Source organism: Odocoileus virginianus, chromosome 19 (genome assembly GCF_023699985.2).
Source record: "Odocoileus virginianus isolate 20LAN1187 ecotype Illinois chromosome 19, Ovbor_1.2, whole genome shotgun sequence".
Taxonomy (NCBI): Eukaryota; Metazoa; Chordata; class Mammalia; order Artiodactyla; family Cervidae; genus Odocoileus; species Odocoileus virginianus.
This window is the reverse complement of record NC_069692.1, coordinates 22898718-22917849: the sequence shown is the minus strand read 5'-3', so window position 1 is coordinate 22917849 and position 19132 is coordinate 22898718. Positions and strand designations below refer to the sequence as shown.

Genomic DNA, 19132 nt, shown 5'->3' with positions numbered 1-19132 from the left:
TATTTATTAGCAATCTGGAAGAGGGGATGAATAGTGAGGTGATAAAATTTGTTGACGCCAAAAAGAAAAATCATTTGTATTAATCAAGACTAGGGAGAATTTACGAGAACTCCACTAGGAATGAAAATCACAAAACAATATTAACTTTGAAGATGATTCACAAACACGTGCAAGGTAATGCATGTCAGACTGAACAATTAAAACCTCAGTGATAGTATAATCACACTCCTGAATACTAAAAAAATAAAATAAAATAAAAATCTGACTTTCATTACATTGGGTCAAAATGTAGATGCAAGTTCTTATAATGCTGTTAAACGGAGATAAAATAATAAGCTAATAGATACGTGGCAGTGAAAACATATTCTAACCTCTAACTCATTCTGTGTACCTTTTGAAGCAGCCATGTTTATTTTAAGACATGAAGTGTTATTATGTTAAAATGTAACATTTTCCAAAATGGAATATATCATGAACTCTTGTGGTAAAATTTTTCCTAATATCTAAATGGCTAATTTTAGAGTACTCTTTAAATACAGCATCCTTGGATTGGTAGAGAATGATGCTACTTTTGCTAAGTACACCAGAATGAATTTGAGGGCTAGTGGGGTCCATGCTACCACCACCAACCACTCTACTGTCCCATGATTCTTACAGACTCACTGCTAAGGAAATAGAAAAGAAAGGAATGAAGTTGGCATATGAGAGGCAATATAATCTTCTCCTAGATCTCTTCCTATTTGCCTTTGATTTATTCACTTATGAGGCTTTTTAGTCTCTTTTTGAGGGGAGACAGAGAGAAAAAAGGACTCGATTAAGTCTGGGTATCTTCTTAAAAATATAATCAATAAATATATTAGAATATCATTTCTAAGACAGTCTTAATTGAAAATATATAGAACAATTAGTAAAGTGTATGCATTAAAGCAGTTTTAATCTTTGTAAACAACACTGTTGTGGTCATCACGTAGCTATCTAAGTCTACCAGATTCTAATAGAGGGCAGGAGGTATATATGCAATCTATTTCTTGCAATAGTTCATTAAAAAACTAAAATCTAACAAAAGATTTTAAACCTAAATTCATGCAAAATAATATTAAAAAAATGATTCAAAAAATTTCTTAGACGATTCCTTGTATCTTTGATATTTTTGAGATATTGAAGTAGCTTTTTTTTTTTGTATTATATGCCAACAACATCTAGACCATTAGCTCTCCAAAGGTTAAATCACAGTTGATATCTTTCATTTATATGAGATTATTACCTTGACAAAAGCTATTCCATTGGGGGACACTGTGATATCATGCCTAATTTGGTAAAGTAAATCTGGAGGTACTCTTAGAGAGGTACAGCCAAATTTGAACTCATCATATCTGTTAAGGAAAAAAAAAGAAAAATTAAGCAAATACTTTCTCAAATCATAGAACAGAGACTCTGGGCAACTTTAGGAATCCTTCTAATTTTATTGGAAATTCATTTTTAAACATCTAAACATGAATTCATATACTTAGTAATGTTTATTTGTTTAGCTACCAAAAAGCAGCTCTTCAAATACAATTTATTAAAAGAAACATTTCTTAAATGGCATTATTCTAAAACATATGGGAAAGATCTATACCAAAATACCAGATTTCATCTCAACATAGGACTACCTTACACTAAATTACCTAAAGAAAAATTTAAACCTTAAATAAAAAGACTGTAATGGCTTCCCTAATAGCTATGTTGATAAAGAATCTGCCTGCAATGTAGGAGACGCCAGTTCAATTCCTGGGTCGGGACGATCCACTGGAGAAGGGACAGGCTACCCACTCCAGTATTCTTGGGCTTCCCTTGTGGCTCAGCTCGTAAAGAATCCGCCTGCAATGCAGGAGACCTGGGTTTGATCCCTAGGTTGGAAAGATCCCCTGGAGAAGGGAAAAGCTACCCACTCTAGCATTCTGGCCTGGAGAATTCCATGGACTATAGTCCATGTGGTCACAAACAGTCGGACATGACTGAACGACTTTCACTTTCAAAAAGACTGTAAACAACTTTTCCAAATTCCTATTCTTATTAAAAAGACAGAATTACTGATACAGTTCCCATAAAAGCTTTCTATAAGGAGTGAATATACTTCAGACTAAAACTATAACACTTGGTTTTAATTACACAAAAATATTATAAAGGAAGGCCATTTCTTATGAGAAAAAATTTGGTGGACATGAATAAAATCTAACATTTGGCAATTTAACTTTTTAAAAGAAAACTATTTCTAAGAAAAGTCAAGAGGAAGTCACAGCTAAAGTTATAAGATCATAATCCTCAAACTGTTCCACTGAAAAGTGATTTATACCATCAAATTTTATATAATTCTTATTCAACAGAAGGTAAGCAAGATATAACAAATATAACAAAGATTATATTTACCAAGATATAACAAATACGTCTTATTTAACAGATATATGTGAACAGTGAAACAGATAAATTGCAAGGCTGATCGTATTTACAGTCTTGTTCACATGAGTTACCTATCCATGATGCTGAATTAGTCATTCAATGACCCACATACACACATACACACACAACTACAAAGAGCGGACTAGCTGTATTACAGCCCATTCCTCCTGCTCAGAAGGGTAGTCTTATATGCAAAGAGACACTCAAAGACAGTCTTAAGTTTAGTAAGAAGTATGACGTATAACAATATGAATATGAAATAAACTTACTTCCCCAAGTTTTCCACATGACCGAGGCAGGTGGAGAAACAGTAGTTGTATGCAATCACAATAGAAGGATACAGTGACTGGAAATCCAAGACGAGAACAGAGTTGCTGTAGAAGCGAGACTCAGGCTCCATGATTAGGGGCACACACTGTGGGGCTCTCATCTGTGATCTCTGCTGTACGCTGGGTGTCACAGGAATGTAGTTCATCGGTTTAGCGATACGCAACATCATTGATTCCACACGGTACTGCAGGCAGAGAGGTGGAAGGAAGGGGAGAAGAAGAGACTTAAAAACAAATACACTGGTCTTCTGAGTATGTCGAGAATCATGTGGGAGATGTTTTGTTCTTCAGAATACAGCTGCATGACTTTCTCACACCACAGTTACATAGTATTGGTTATTTAATCAGCTTTTATAACTTTTATAAAAACTATAAAATATGTCAAATAACTTATACAGTAAATCAATTTTAAAAAGAATTACATTTCTTTTAAGATTTAAAAATAGCTATATCATAATAAAAGATGTAGAAGAGACAGCTGTACAATTAACAATTTCATTAAAAAAGCTGGCCAAATAATCTTTCAAAAATTTATTCGGGAAAACTAGAGGATGGCAATCAGGAGACTTGAGATGGATAAATGTTATCTCAATTTCCCAAGAAGGAAACACAAGGATTCCAAAATGGAAAGACAGGTTAATAATGGTCCGTCACAAAAATCAAGCAATTATTGATCATTTATAGTAACAGCTATAAAGTGGACAGTCTGTAGTTTAGGGGGGGGGGGAAGCACTCACAAGAACCAGTATAGGTTCCCTGAAATGTTCTCATATGGTTTTAAGGTATCTCTCTGCCTTTTATTATAAGCCAGCTCAAATAGGCTTTGAAACTCATGGGAGTATAAATAAGTAAAATCAATATAAAGCAATAAAATAAAATATAGCAACAAGTAATGCTAAAGTAATTAGAGCTCTAGGTTTGCTATATTTACTGAATTGGTACACTGGGGAAATGTTATAGACATGAAATAATTAAAATAAAAGATTTTATGAGGTTAAGGAATCTGAGTGATTTAATACAGTATCCCAGATGGCTTAGCACAGTGTTTATTTAACATAATAAAAGTATTCAAATAAATATTTGTTCAATGAAAGCAGGAAACCATTTCAGCAAGACATTTAAACAAAATCTTTCATTATATCCTTGGGAATCTAATTAGAGTGATATGAGTTAAATAAATGGCTTCTAAGGTCCCATTTTTCTTTAATATTTAAAAAAAAGTGATACAGCCCACTTATATTGATTCCCAAATCCTTTTTTTTTTTTTTTAATATTAGTTATCTGTTGGAAGTTTTGCAACTCCCAAAAGCAGAACTGTATAACAAAAGAGGTAGACTTTCTTTGCTGCTTCTCCAGTTCTAAGCAGCTTTCAAAGCATCCCTAATCACAATGACAGTATTTAGGAACATAATATCATCCTCAAGGGCACAGCCATTTATTTTTTTAGTACCATGTAAAACTCAGCAGTGGTCAAAAAGTTGGTATGGAGAGAAAATAAAAAACCAAAGCTATTAAGTGAAATTAAGCTTTTCTAGAAAACAAAATGACAGGATTTGATTAACCAGCTCTATATTAGTTGGTACCAGACACAAAGTTAAAAAAATCAGATCATCTCAACATCTCCAAAGCATATCATGCACACAGAACTTTCAAGTGTGTAAGAAAATTGATTTCCTACCTGTGAACCCCTTGTCAGTACATGTAAAAATTGAATGCCAAAAAGTCTAGCCATTTCACTGGTTTTCCCAATTAGGTCCAGCTGTTCTAACATTTGGAGATTTCCACGGACACGGCTAATATAATGATCAACCATTTTCCATCTGTTAAAAGAGAATCCAAGCTATGAACATTTGGGAAAAATTTGGGTACTTGAAACTAGTACATTTTCATTATGCCAAAAACTACCTATTAAAAGTGAAGTTATTTTAGAAGGGAGTCATGATGGAGTCTTTAGCAAAATATGTTAAGGATAGATAAAGATTAGAAAATTGCAGGTATTTCAAAGGCATAAAACCTACTGGAAATATGTAAAGTTCAAAACAGTACTTGTGATAAGGTGATAAGATTAATTATTTTCAATATTTTGCTTGATCTTACTCTGTTTTTGCATTGGCAAGCAGTAACACTCTCTTAGATGCCACTGCTGATGATGATTACACAATTATAATTATTTTATCTATAGGCTTTTAAAGAACATGGAAGCTTTGAGTCATCACTGTTAATACCAGTCTCAAATAAAAGTATGCACTGGAGTCTTATGGGAAGAAACGGTAATTTGGTTGGTGGAGATTTAGAAAAATCAGGAAAATAATTTTAATGAGACCACACATAAGGTAAACAAATATGTCATATCAGTATTTCCTGTGAAAATATAACTATTCTGTTCTTTGACTTAAACTTTGAAAACCTCTTTACCCTACCTTTTTATAAATAAGCAAATAATAGGACTTCCCTGGTGGCCAGTGGTAAAGAAGCCACCTGCCAATGCAGGAGACACAGGTTTGATCCTTGGGTTCAGGAAGATCCTACACGCCGTGAGCAACTAAGCCCAAGTACCACACTACTGAGCCTGTGCTCCAGAGCCCAGGAGCTGCAACTACTGAGTCCATGCGCTGCAACTACTGAAGCCTGCGCACCCTAGAGTCCGAGCTCCACAACAAGAGAAGACATCACAAGGAGAAGCCTGTGCATGGCAACTAGAGAGTAGCCCCCTCTTGCCGCAACTAGAGAAGCCTGTGTAGCAATGAGGACCCAGTGCAGCCAAAAAAACCAAACAACAAAAACCTTCACCAAAGTTATGAAAGAAGTTCTGATTTTAGTAGTATGTTATTAGACTATAAAAATGACTCAAAGATATACGATAAAGAATAAAACCTATTCATTTAAAGAATATTAAGTTTCAAATATATCACAACTTTTAATTATGTGGTTTTTGAAACAAGATAGTCATATAATAGTTCAATAAAATTATTTAAAAACCTGTTCCTAAGACACATGATTAATCCATACAAAAAATGAGAAAATGAACATGAAAAGAAAAAAAAAAATCACCCTATAATTAAAAAGATAATAAAAGTGTTAGTGAGGATGTAGAAAAATTATAACCGTCACACACTGCAGTGGGAATGTAAAATACTGCAGTTGCACTAAAAACAGTCTGGCAATTCCTCAAATTGTTAAAAACAGAGTATGACTGACCAATTCCACTCGTAAGGATATGTCCAAGAGGAATGGAAATATTCACCTACACCAAAACTTATACAAATATTCATAATAGCATTTTCAAAATAGCCAAAATGTGCAAATGACTCAGGTGTCCATCAACTAATGAATGAGTAAGTAAAATGTGGTTTATACCCACACAGTGGGATATTATTTGGTGAAAAAGGAAATGAAGTATTAACACATGCTACAACATGAATGCATCTGGACTGTATATTCTGAAAGAGGCCAGTCACAAAAGGCAATATACTGTATGATTCCACTTATATGAAAGGTCCAGAACAGGCAAATTTATGGAGACAGAAAGTAAATTAGCGGTTGCTTAAAATGGGCATGGGGGGGGGGGGAGGAGGTGGTGAAGAAGGGAGGGTTGGAGGGTGATGGCTAAGAGATGAAGGGTAATGGAAATATTTTAAAATTTATTGTGGTAATGGTTGCATAACTCGAATACAATAAAAACCACTGAACTGTACACTTTAAATGGGTGAATAGTATGGTATGTGGGAGAATTACATCCGAATAAAACTTAAAAAGAATGAAGCAAACAAAAAAAATCCCTTAAACTTTATTAATACTCAATTTTTAAAGTAAAATTAATAGAAATACTGTTCTATAACTTGCATTTTTTACAATGTACTGGGACTATTTCTCCACATTTATGTATTTTTTATAGCTATTGAGTATACTATTGTATGGTTGTAACAATTTAGTGGATTTGTTGAGTATCTTTCATTTCTATAAACAATGCTGTGGTGAACATTTTTCTTTTGGCCACCCCACGTGGCATGTAGAATCTTAAGTTCCCCAACCAGGGATGAAACCCACACCCCCTGCAGTGGAAGCATGGAGTCCTAACCACTGGACCACCAGGGATGAGCATCTTTGTAGTTAAGTCTATGTATAGATGTTTAAATATTTCCTTAAGATAAATTCCTAGATTTGGTCTTTTTAATATGAAGTGACACACTGCTTTTCAGGTAATCTTAATAATTTATATTCATACTAGTAAAGTGTTTCTATGCACCTTTGTCAACACTAGGGATTGCAATTTAAAAAATTATTTTAGTTTGACAGGCAAAAAAAACTACAGCACACTTTAATATATATTATTTTAGATCATTCATAGAATCCTTCAATAATACATATAGCAAAATGTAAAGCTAAGATAATGCATATATGTGGATTCAGTCAATTCTTTTAAAATATATGAAGTCCAGTTTCTTGATTTTACTTGGCAAAAAGATACTTAACATCCTATGTTAACATCTAATTAGATGTAGCAAAATATACATTTAGAACACTCTAAGGTTTATAAACAAACCACTGAATGTAGTTTTTAATGTTAAGTTTAATATCAAGTTTCATTTTATTTACTGGTATATAACTTCTCCTAAGCTTCTATTTCTTTAGGGCTTTGATCATAAGCTCAGTACTTTCTGTGATTTCACTTTGCTTCCTTGAGCTTCCTTAAAGGAGATTGGAGGACAAGTGCACATGCTCAGAAAGCAGTTACTCCAAATATAGCAAATTGTTTTTAAGGCTCAATCTTCCTATCCTCACCATCATATGGCCTTATAATTCAGTAAGCAGCTCTATTAATTTTAAGACTATGTTCTTTATTCAGATATTTTCTAAGCTTATTAACTATCCATTTTACCTTTAAAGAAAAGCAGAGGTAGAAACTTTCATTTCAGATTACAGAAGAGTAACTGGTACTAGACTAGCTCTCCTGGATAAAAGATTCAGGGTAATTGTTTCTGGGCAGTGACCAATAGGCAGTGCAGGACGATGCTCCTTGAGAGAATGGAAACTGATATGAGATGAGCCTCAGGTTGCCTGGAGATAACTGCCTAAACCCAGTGCAGTATGCTAGGTCTGAGCAAAGTGTGGCTATACTGCTAAGCCGAGAAGACAAGAGTCTAGAGTTCAGGCAGGCTGCATCTGCAATCTGTGGAAAAGGGCATCTGTGCAAGGGGCAGGAGTTAGGAGTTAGTAGTACACATGGGTGTTTCTTGTGAGTGGCCCAGGGCTATGCTGAAAAATGAGCATGGAGAGGCTTACTAGAGAGTAGCTCTGGAACAGAACTTGTAAGACAGTGTTGTAGTTGAAGGTCTGGCCATGCCAGAGTGGAGAGACTTCATTAACCCCTTATGAACAATCTAAGCATCCAGCTGAGAGCTCAGAAAAACCATGTCTTGGGAGTAAGGCATAAAGGTCACTGCAGGCATACCTAAAACCAAGCACTAACAATAGGCCTGTGGGATAGAATATAGAGACTGAGTCTTGTCAACTTGGAGGGACTTAGCACTTTCTGCTTTCCAGAGATTCATCTTAACAAAGCATAAAAAGCAGGTATGCACAAGCTCAAGGTGATCAGCCAATAACTGAATTGCTGGCTGGAACAAAAATAAACATGCTTCAGAGGAGGATAATAAAAATCCAGAATCTGTACAACAGAACATCAGTACTATCCATTATATAATCATGCAAAGAAACAAAAAAAACATGACCCACAGTGAAAAAGCAGTCAACAGAAACTAATACAGAGATGGCCAGGTGCTGAATTTAGAAACTATTACAAGATAGGTTCAAAAATCTAAAGAAGAGATATTAAAAAAGTTAAAAGAAAAATACAGTCTTAATGAGTGGACGGGGAAATCAGCTGAATACAGAAACTATCAAAAGAAAAAACCAAATGAGAATGCGGGACTAAAAATAACTGAAATACAAAATTTACTGGTTGTTCTTAACAGCAGGTTGGTGACAACAGAAGAAAGTTAGTAAACTTAAAGATAGATCATTAGGGAAAAAAATGAAGAAAAATGTACAGAGCCTCAAGGATCTGTGGGACACTGTAAGTTAGTATAATATACATAGTAAATAATGGAAAATAAAGGCAAAAAGAAAAAAACTTGGAAACAGCCAGGAAAATATAATTCTGCTTCAGATGTAGAAAGCTGCAAAAGCACGTCATTCCAGTCTAACAATGATAAAAACCTGGATAATATACAAAATTGTGAGTTTAACTGAAGCCAAAAGTAAGTTGAGGTTGTAAAAGAATCAGGTGAACTAAATTTCATAGTTTCAAACCCACTGAAGGATAGACAGGACACGTAACATATTTCATCTTTGGTAGAGAACAGGAGGGAGAGGCAACTGTCATAAAAGCAAGTAAGAAGGAAACAGTTAACGTGTTATTAAATTCTTAAAGGTCACGTATGAGCCAGTATGACTATTTAGAATCACTGGAAGCCCTAGACACTAGGGCAGGGCACACAGGAATGAAACCTTGCAACTTCCTCCAATCCTTCTCTCATATGAAACTTTGAGCTGCAGTGGGACCAGGAGGAAACTCTCCAATCCTTAGGGTTTATGCAGAGATTCACTTTTGGGAAAAGAAGAGATGTCAAAGATGTCTCTGGCTGCGAGAAGGTTGGTAGTAAAAACTGCACTAGAGGGAAGGGGCAGGAAGCCTTCCCTGTTCCAACTGTGGGCCTTGTACCAAGTACAAGCAGGAGTTGTTTACCACTAGGAAAGGGGAAAGAAACATTCCCACCATAGCTTTCAGGCAAAGAAACACCACTGCAGAGGCAGGAGTAGAAGTGTAAGCCATTTTCCTCTGTGCCAGAGTCAGGAAACCTTCGTGGACCAGGACCTGGCAGTGACGTAAAGCGGAGGTCCGTCGCCACGGTGGGACGAGCAGGAATGCTGAAGGAGCCTCATCCCCAAGGCCTAGGAGAACAGGACTCTCAAAGACTAACTCTGGGCCTGGGGAAGTGAATAAACCCATCTTCACCCTGAGCCTGTGTACTCTGTGTACAGATTAATAGCAGCAGCAGCCGTCCACTCATTAAGCCTGACTTTCCATACACTGGAAAAAGGAGAATGACTGTTGATTCCTCATCAGAAATAATGAAGGCCACAGGAAAAGGGAAGAAAATCTTTACAGCAGTGAAAGAAAAAGAATTCTCAACTCCAGAGTTAGTGAAAATATCATTCAAATATAAGGGTGAGATGAAGACATTTTCAGATAAATAACAGTGAGAGAATTTGTCTCCAGCAGTCTTGCACTAGAAGAACTGAAAGGAAAACAATTTAGCAGTTTCTTAAAAGATTAATCACGTGACCTGGCAATTTCATTCCTAGAGAAATGAAAACGTATGCATACAGTTTTATTCACAATAGCCTCAAACCAGAAACAACTCAACTGTCTCTCAACAGGTGACTGGGTAAACTGTGGTATCCTCATACAAATGAATATTATTCAGTAATATAAATAGGAACAAACTCTGGTTTGTGCAACATGGTTGAATCTCAAAAAACATGCTGAATTTCTTAAAAGAAGACAGACACAAAAGGGTAGTCTGTAAATAATTCTAGTAATACAAAGTTCTAAAACTGCAAAGCTAATCTATAGTAATAGAAATTCAATTTGTACTTATGTGGGTGGTTAAGGAATAGTTAATGACAAAGCTGTGTATGAGAATTTTCTGGGTGTTAGAAATGTTCTTTATCTTGATTGGGGAAGCGATTGCAGGGGGTATACATTTTTCAAAGTCACTGCACAATATACTTTAAATGTGTACATTTTATTGTACATAAATTATACTCCAGTAATAGGGCTTCCCTGATAGCTCAGTTGGTAAATAATCCGCCTGCAGTGCAGCCGAGACCCAGGTTCAATTCCTGGGTCGGGAAGATTCAATGGAGAAGGGATAGGCTACCCACTCCAGTATTCTTGGGCTTCCCTTGTGGCTCAGCTGGTAAAGAATCCGCCTGCAATGCAGGAGACCTGGGTTTGATCCCTGGGTTGGGAAGATCCCCTGGAGAAGGGAAAGGCTACCCATTCCAGTATTCTGGCCTGGAGAATTCCATGGGCTGTATAGTCCATGGGGTCGCAAAGAGTTGGATACAACTGACTGACTTCCACTTTCACTATTGATTTTTAAAAAGAGATATTATCCTCTTCAGAGTTATAAAACATTACCTGTATAGATCTGTCTTGTTATCAAACCAATCTGATAAGACTCGCAAAGTAAAGAGTGGAAAACGCTGATGAAGAACATGAAAGCTCACATTTTCAAAGGTGTAGTTATTTAGAGCCACCTAGGGGAAAAAAAAAAAAAAAGAAAAACTCTATTATAATAACACTCATACTTCCACACGAATTGGTTTCTAAAAGATTCTAAATATTATTTCTAACTTTTCATATGATATGAAAGCTACTTGTAAAAATAATCTGTGTTACAATTTAATCACAATTAATTTAAAACTCTGTAGACACAGAGACACTACTTTGCCAACAAAGGTCTGTCTAGTCAAGGCTATGGTTTTTCCAGTAATCATGTATGGATATGAGAGTTGGACTATAAAGAAAGCTGAGCGCCGCAAAATTGATGCTTTTGAACTGTGGTGTTGGAGAAGACGCTTGAGAGTCCCTTGGACAGCAAGGAGGTCCAACCAATCCATCCTAAAGGAGATCAGTCCTGAATATTCATTGGAAGAACTGATGCTGAAGCGGAAATTCCAATACTTTGGCCACCTGATGTGAAGAGTTGACTCATTTGAAAAGACCCTGATGTTGGGAAAGATTGAAGGCAGGAGGAGAAGGGGACGACAGAGGATGAGATGGTTGCATGGCATCACTGACTCAATGGACATGAGTTTGAGTAGGTGAGTTGGTGATGGACAGGGAGGCCTGGTGTGCTGCAGTCCATTGGGTCACAAAGAGTCGGACACGACTGAGCAATTGAACTGAACTGAACACAAATTTATAGTGAACCCATGAATTTTAATGTATGTATACATCCATGTAACCACCACATAGATGAAGAAATTTCTAGGGCACTGGAAGGCTGCCTTGTGCCCTTTCCCACACAGTACTCACCAAAGTTATAGACTAGGCTTGTTCATTTTAAAACTTCATATTTCCATACTTTAAATGGAAACATTTAATATGTACTATAATTTATTTGGTTTCTTTTGGTCAAATTTACCTTTGAGATTCAACAGCTGTTCAATGTGACAATATTCCATCGTTCTTTAATGCTGGGTGGTATTCTTTCGTTACAGCTGCTTACCCTACACCCTACTACACACCAATTATTGGTGATAAGTCTATCTCCCACAGTGTTCTTTGACTGCAGGAACGTCTCTGTACCTCCTTCCCACTCACTCCTCACTCTGCACCAAGACTCAACAGTGATCTGTCTTTCCTCAAAATGTATATATATCCTTTACATCTCATTTGGCTCCTATACACCTGTAGGGTCTATCAAAACCACATATATGGGAGATATGTGTATACATACACATCACTGCCTGCCCCCACACTCATTTCAAATATGTTCTCTGTCCTCAGAGAGCTTATTATCTGACTATTCCTCCTTAGCATCTGATTCCTCTGTCTGTTTCTCAAAATGTTTTCATACACAAAAATGTCGTGCTTGCGTGAACCCTGCTGGCTCTCTCCATTTACTTCTTGGTGAGCGCATCCACACTCTAATGTGACTTCCAAGGCTGTACCTCTCATCCACTCTACCCCACAATTGGGACTTTCCTACTTAAATGTCTGCTGAGTATATTTACGTGGATATATGACTGATACCTCATGCTCATTATTCTTAATCTTTAGTTTCCCATCTAAACGTGATCTTAAACCATCTATGTCGGAACCCTGATAATCATTCTTGACACATCTTCCTCTTCATCTTTTTGTACATCCAATTCTTGCATACTCTCTAAATGGTTTTGTGAATCCTGATATCACTTTCAACTTTCATTTGAGGTACTACAATAATGTTCTTGCTGGTTTCCTTACCTCTGGTCTTCTCCCCTTCTACACTACCACCAGGAGACCAGGAGAAAAGTCTCTGAGATAAAACCACATCAGTGCCTCTGTATCACCTTAACCAACCCAACGATCATACTCCGAGACCTGTGATTACCAGTAATTGTATCCTCTCCATAATTTCATGCAACCCATCCTCTTAACACTGTCTCCTTCTGGTTTACTCCCCTTGGTGACTTGACCTCTTTGCTCCTAACCTAGCTCAATTTCACAGTCAGTTATCATAATCCTAACCTCACACTAACATTTGGTTCTCTGCCCCCTCTTGCTTCCTTCATAATTAATTCAATTTTAGTAAAGCCATAATTCTTTGCCTGCAAGCTGTGCTCAAATCTAAACCTCGTTACTCTGCACTTGTATCTGTGAATCTGAATACAGTTGGCAGGTATCACTTTACTTTCCTGATGCAAATCTCAACTGGGTAGTCAATGCCTAGCTTCTGTATTTTCTTAATTAACCACTCTCAAATTCTCCTAGATGACACTTCTCTCTTCAAACCCAAAGAGGCCCTCCACACTGCTCACTCTCAGCTGAAAACAGTGCTTCTTATTTCACAGAGAAAACTGAAGCAGGGGCTTCCCTTGTGGTTCAGTAGTAAAGAATTTGCCTGCCAATGCAGGAGTCATGAGTTTGATCCCTGACTTGAGGAGAACCCACATGCTGTGGAGCAACTAATTCCATGCACCACAACTATGGAGCCTGTGCTCCGCAAGGAGGCGCCACTACGAGAAACCTGCATGCCACAATCAAGAGTAACCCCCGCTCGCTGCAACTAGAGAAAAGCTCAAGCAGCAACAAAGACCCAGCACAGCCAATAATAAATAAAATTTTAAAAATTATTAGAAAAAAGAAAATTGAAGCAACAAGACAAGAGCTTACACAAATTCTCACCCTCACATCAACCCACCTAACTATATCTGCAACAATAGTCTGCCTCCCTGCCTGCTAAAATAGAGGAAAAAGCTATACCCTTAATCTTAATTTCATGTAAAACTTAACTTGATCTAAAACAGATCTGTTCAGATCTGTGCACTAGAGATAGCGTTCTGTAATAGCTATTGAACTGAATCAGTTCAATATTTGTTGAAACTGATCTATTTCCAACCTACTTTGCAAATTCTTGAAAAGCCTGGATTAAGTTGATATCTAGAAGTTCTCTAAATAAAATCCTTTGGGGGAAGAGTCATTTATTCTTTCATTCACGCAGTCAACAAGTATATCATGAATACTATTAAGAGGCACTTTGTTACTGAGGATTCAAGAGTCTAGAGGGAATAGCAGTAATTCTATGTTAAAGTTATGCAGGACAGTGAAAACTATTAATAGTATATTAAAAAAAAAAAATTTAAACCCAAAGTAACATTTTTAAAAAAAGATGACCATTCAGCTATAAATTGTAACTGGGTGGTACAACTGTTGTTGAGGTATCCTAGAAAGAACAAGGGGATTTCATTTTACAAACTCTTCTGTTTTTTAAAAATAGAAAATATAAATTATTTTTAATAAAGAATATATTAAAAACAAATATAAAGATTAAAGAAAACAATAATAGAGTTAGAAATAGCTGAGTGCCATAGGGAGATACAAAGAAATAAAGATAAAAAGGAGCTTCTGGAACGGTTTAAATCCAGAAAAAATAGTCTAAGGGCCTCTAATATAAAGAAATTCTTAGGGCCAAAATCATAACCCTTAAAGTTCTGTACAACTTGAGATAAAAGACAATACTTCCCACAAGTGTACTCAGAATTTCATGGAAATTTCCAAATTGCCAAGACTACTTTGGGTTAGGAAAAAAAGTGATAATCTAATTTGGCTCATCTAGGAAAGTTTGGGGAGACTGGGATAAATTACCCTACTCATAACTTTCTCACAGTTGTTCCTCACAGATACAAAAAAAGAGCAGAGACGTTATATATTCAGCCTAGAATTAGAGAAAGCCCTTGACCTTGAATTTTCCCTAAGGACTAAAGAAAGCTCTGAACTTTGAAAAAATACTTATTCTTTAAACTGTGAGTTTTAAGCTAATAATTTATAATTGTTAGAGCTGCCTTTTGAATCTTCGGGAATGAAAAGACCCCTAAAACTAAGACTCAGTAATTTAATTTTGTGTTTTTATACTTAAGTGTTCATTCCAGGCAATATCAGGGACTGAAGTCTGAAATATATAATGGAATATACGAAACAAATACATCGTATCTCTGTACCTTTCATATCCTGTGCCGTGTCAGTAGGAATTGCAGTTGACTCTTGAACAATACAGGGGTTAGGGTCACTGACCCTCATGCAGTTGAAAAATCTGTGTATAACTTTACAGTTAGCTCTTCATGTCTGCATATCTGCATTGCAGATTCAACCAACCTGCAGGTTGTATAATACTGTAGTATGTATTTATTGGGGAAAAAAATTCAGCAATAAGTGGATCTGTTTAGTTCAAAGCTGTTGTTTGAGGGTCAATTGTATTTTTGAAATCACTGGGGCATTACTGTGCTAACAATATTTTAAGAAGAAACAACAGGATAAAATTATCCTCAAGTAGATAAATAAATGGTACATTTTCAAATTAGATAACATGTGAGCATAACGTCAGGTCTATGGTGCAGAGAGAAAATAAAAATGGGAAGGCTTTCCTGGTGGCTCAGTGGTTAAAAAACAATCTGCCTGCTAATGTAGGAGACACAAGTTCCATTGCTGGTCCGGGAAGATCCCACATGCTACAGAGCAACTAAGCCTGTGTGCCACAACTACTGAGCCTGTGCTTCAGAGCCTGGGAAGCGCAACTACTGAAGGCTTTGTGCCCTAGAGCCTGAGCTCTGCAACGAGTGACCATGAGAAGCCCTCCCACCTCAACTAGAGAGGAGCCCACACTCACAGCAACTAGAAAAAAGCTCGAGCAGCAAAGAAGACCCAGCACAGCCTTAAATGAATGAATGAATAAATAAGATTATTTTTAAAAACAAAAATACCTAAATATGATATAAAGAGTGTATTTCCTTATCTGGAAGAATTACTGTGTGATAGATCCCAAAAGAATTGCAGAGAACATGCCTGGAAATACAAATCTTTTTTTCATTTATTTTTATTAGTTGGAGGCTAATTACTTTACAAATACAAATTTTTATATAAACCGAGAAGAGCCAGAAAAGATCACAACAAATAATAAATGTACAATAGAAATAGAACATAGTTTCAAAAGGAAGTAGTTGAAGAACAGAATCCTCTTTAAAATGTAAACATTTTATCTGATATTGTAAGTCCAAAATCTGAGAATAGACCGATTTATTGTAGATATCTTTTTTCTTACATTTTTGGTGAAAGAGTGACTGCATATTAGTAACAGAGTTTCATATTACCAAAACTCCTTATCTCGGTCTCCAAAGACTCAACTGGAACGTGCTATTAACTGTTTCCAAGTAGTGTCTTTCCAGTATTTCTTGGTGAGTTGCTAAGTTGTGTCCGACTCTTTTGTGACCCCACTGACTAGCCAGGTAGGCTCCTCTGCCCGTGGGATTTCCCAGGAAGGGATACTAAGGTGGGTTGCTATTTCCTTCTCCAGGGAAGCTCCCTGACCCAGGGATCAAACCCATGTCTCCTGCATTGGCAAGTGGATTCTCTACCACTGAGCCACAAGGGAAGTCCCTTTCTAATTCACCTAGGTTTTTTTTCTTTTTTCATTTATTTTTATTAGTTGCAAGCTAATTACTTCACCTAGGTTTTAAATATCTTAATTTCAAAAAGTTCTTTCCCATGTCTACACTAAATTTTTCTTACTGTAATAAATTAAAAAGGCCAAGTTGAGTTTATCTGGCCTTGTGTAAAATTGATTTAAGAGCAAAAAGTGATGAAATTATATAACATTTCATACATACAAGATAACATTTTATGACAGCTATAGACCTACATAGCCAATGCTATTTGTGCTCAGACAGAAACAGGGAAAAAAATCATCAATAATGAAGTTAAGTACTTTTATAGCTTTCCATTTTAGAAAGTAGTTTTTGTTTTTGAAACTCTTAAGTATAATAAAAGTAATTCACAAAGAAACATACACTACATAGGAAGCTACACTAATGTTCTGTAATGACTAAATCATTATATTGATCTAATCTCTTACTTCCAAACCAAATTTCAGATGAAGTACCTTACCTCATTTCTCATGATTCTCCAAAGATTTAGTGTAATTCGGCCAACAATATTTATCTCACTCATTGTATCTGATCCATACTCATCTCTTTCGGCTGCAAATCTATTCTCAATTTTGTCATCTATAGAAATGAATACAGACTGCATCAGGACTCACAGAAATCAAATTTCCAAGCAAACCATAAGAAAATGAGAATAATAAAAATGAAGATGAAGATTAAGGATTAAATGTAATTCACAGTCTATTTTGTATTAGACTTAAGAGAATAGCATTTTGAGAGGTTCTCTGTCCTCTTTAAGTTATAAAAGAATTTTGTGAAATAAATATATCTTAAAACTACATATTTTTAACAATAAAACATATATACACACACATGTATTTTTAAAATAAATCCTTTTCTCTTTAAATATGATAATTACTGATGTTATTGTTATGAATACCTAATATCACATCATTCTTTGGTGTTAGGATGAAAAATATTTATTATGAAACTGGTCATTTCTTGCAAAAAAATGGTACAATTTTTAACCTAAACAATTCTCCGAAAATTTGTTGACATTAATTAATGATGTTCGTATTGAGGATGAAATTTTATTAACTATATACAGAGAACTAGTTGAAGAGTACCTCTTATAGCATATAGACTTCTGAGTTTAGTTTCTAAGTGATGATTGTATCTAGAATAGAAATAAAAATGTGTTTCTAGTATATAACACTGGGTATAAATGAATGTTGTTGATTAGAGGCTCTGGAATAGTAAGTATATTCATCAACTCAATGGACATGAGTTTGAGCAAACTCCAGGAGATAGTGAAGGACAAGGAAACCTGGTGTGCTACAAGTCCATGGGGTTGCAAAGAGACACGACTTAGTAACTGAACAACAACGGTATTTGAATGTCAGTTGAGTCCAAGAACTTTACTAACATTATTTTATTTTAATACAGCTACTTTATTATGTTTGTACTATAGTGCAAAATAAAAATTATACTTTCTACTCAGAAATGTTTTATCTTGCCCCAGGTCATGTAGTAACAAAAACTAGTATTCTAAACCTGGGTTAGTTGATTATAACCATGTAGACACACCTACTGCTCTTCTTTATTTTAGAGACATAATGCTTAAAAGATTTTTTCAAGTGTTTAGCATAATGATTTAGTGTGTTTGCAGATTATATTCCATTATAGTTTATTACAAGACAATGGGTATAATTTCCTGTGCTATACTGCATGAAACTAACACAATATTATAAATCAATCTAAAAAAAGGTTTCAATTTAACACCTACACAATGTTTATTACGTTCTCAGGCACACTGTTCTCAGTATTTTACAGTCACCCTATGAGATAAGTTCCATTATATCCCCATTTTACAGATGAACAAACTGAAGTTATCAACAGGTTAGGTAACCCATCCTGTTGGACATCCAAATCCTGTTGGCCAGGGCTTGAACCCAGGCAGTCTTTCTGCAGAGTGAACTCTTTACCACTAATGCTCTTTGCTATGCCTCCTTAAATCATGCCCTTTCTACGGTTTCAGCAATGTTCTAAAAGGACAGGAAGTTTCATTATTCTGAAGTCATATAGCTCGTTACAAATTAATCAACTAGTAAGTGCACTGAACACTCATGCTACCTATCCTCAATGTTCAGAACCCTATCCCCAATGAAATGATGAAAAAACTGAAATATATCACTACTCCTTGCTCAAGGGACAAAGCAGCTACAAAAAATTAATTCCATGAAAAGCTAAAAGCAGCTATCTTTTTATCCTAAGATTTTGTAAAGCTCAAAATATTTGCTGTCCTTGAATCTTCTAGTTTCAACCCTTCTCTTTCTATTTACCAACACATTGGATACTTTGTTGACCTCATAACCTCTTTCAGGAGGTATCTTGATTGGTTTTAATAATTTTGTATTTGACCTTTAAGCCTCTCGAACTATATGCTACTTTGTCCTAGTAAGACGTGGGGGGGGGGGGGGGGCTTTAAAACAAAGTTATTAAAAATTTGATAACTATAAAGAAAACATAATTTTAAAAAATGCTTTAAAAAAACTAATTTTGGTATAAATGTTATTATTGTCTCCCTCTTCAATTAGAATAACACTTCTGAGGAATAGACTTCAAAATTCATGTAATTTTCTTAGCCTGAC

General features: G+C 35.7%; 1 protein-coding gene across 4 annotated transcripts in view; it reads right to left on the bottom strand.

The window, feature by feature from the left end:
- REV3L (REV3 like, DNA directed polymerase zeta catalytic subunit) overlaps positions 1-19132 on the bottom strand; it is a 176210-nt gene that overhangs the window by 28032 nt on the left and 129046 nt on the right. For all 4 annotated transcript variants that reach the window (XM_020890382.2, XM_020890383.2, XM_070449944.1 and 1 more), the window contains 5 exons: positions 16984-17102; positions 10978-11096; positions 4447-4588; positions 2709-2953; positions 1265-1373 (listed from right to left, as the gene is read on the bottom strand). In XM_020890382.2, coding sequence (XP_020746041.2) covers positions 1265-1373; positions 2709-2953; positions 4447-4588; positions 10978-11096; positions 16984-17102 — 734 coding nt within the window. The remainder of the gene's footprint in view (positions 1-1264; positions 1374-2708; positions 2954-4446; positions 4589-10977; positions 11097-16983; positions 17103-19132) is intronic.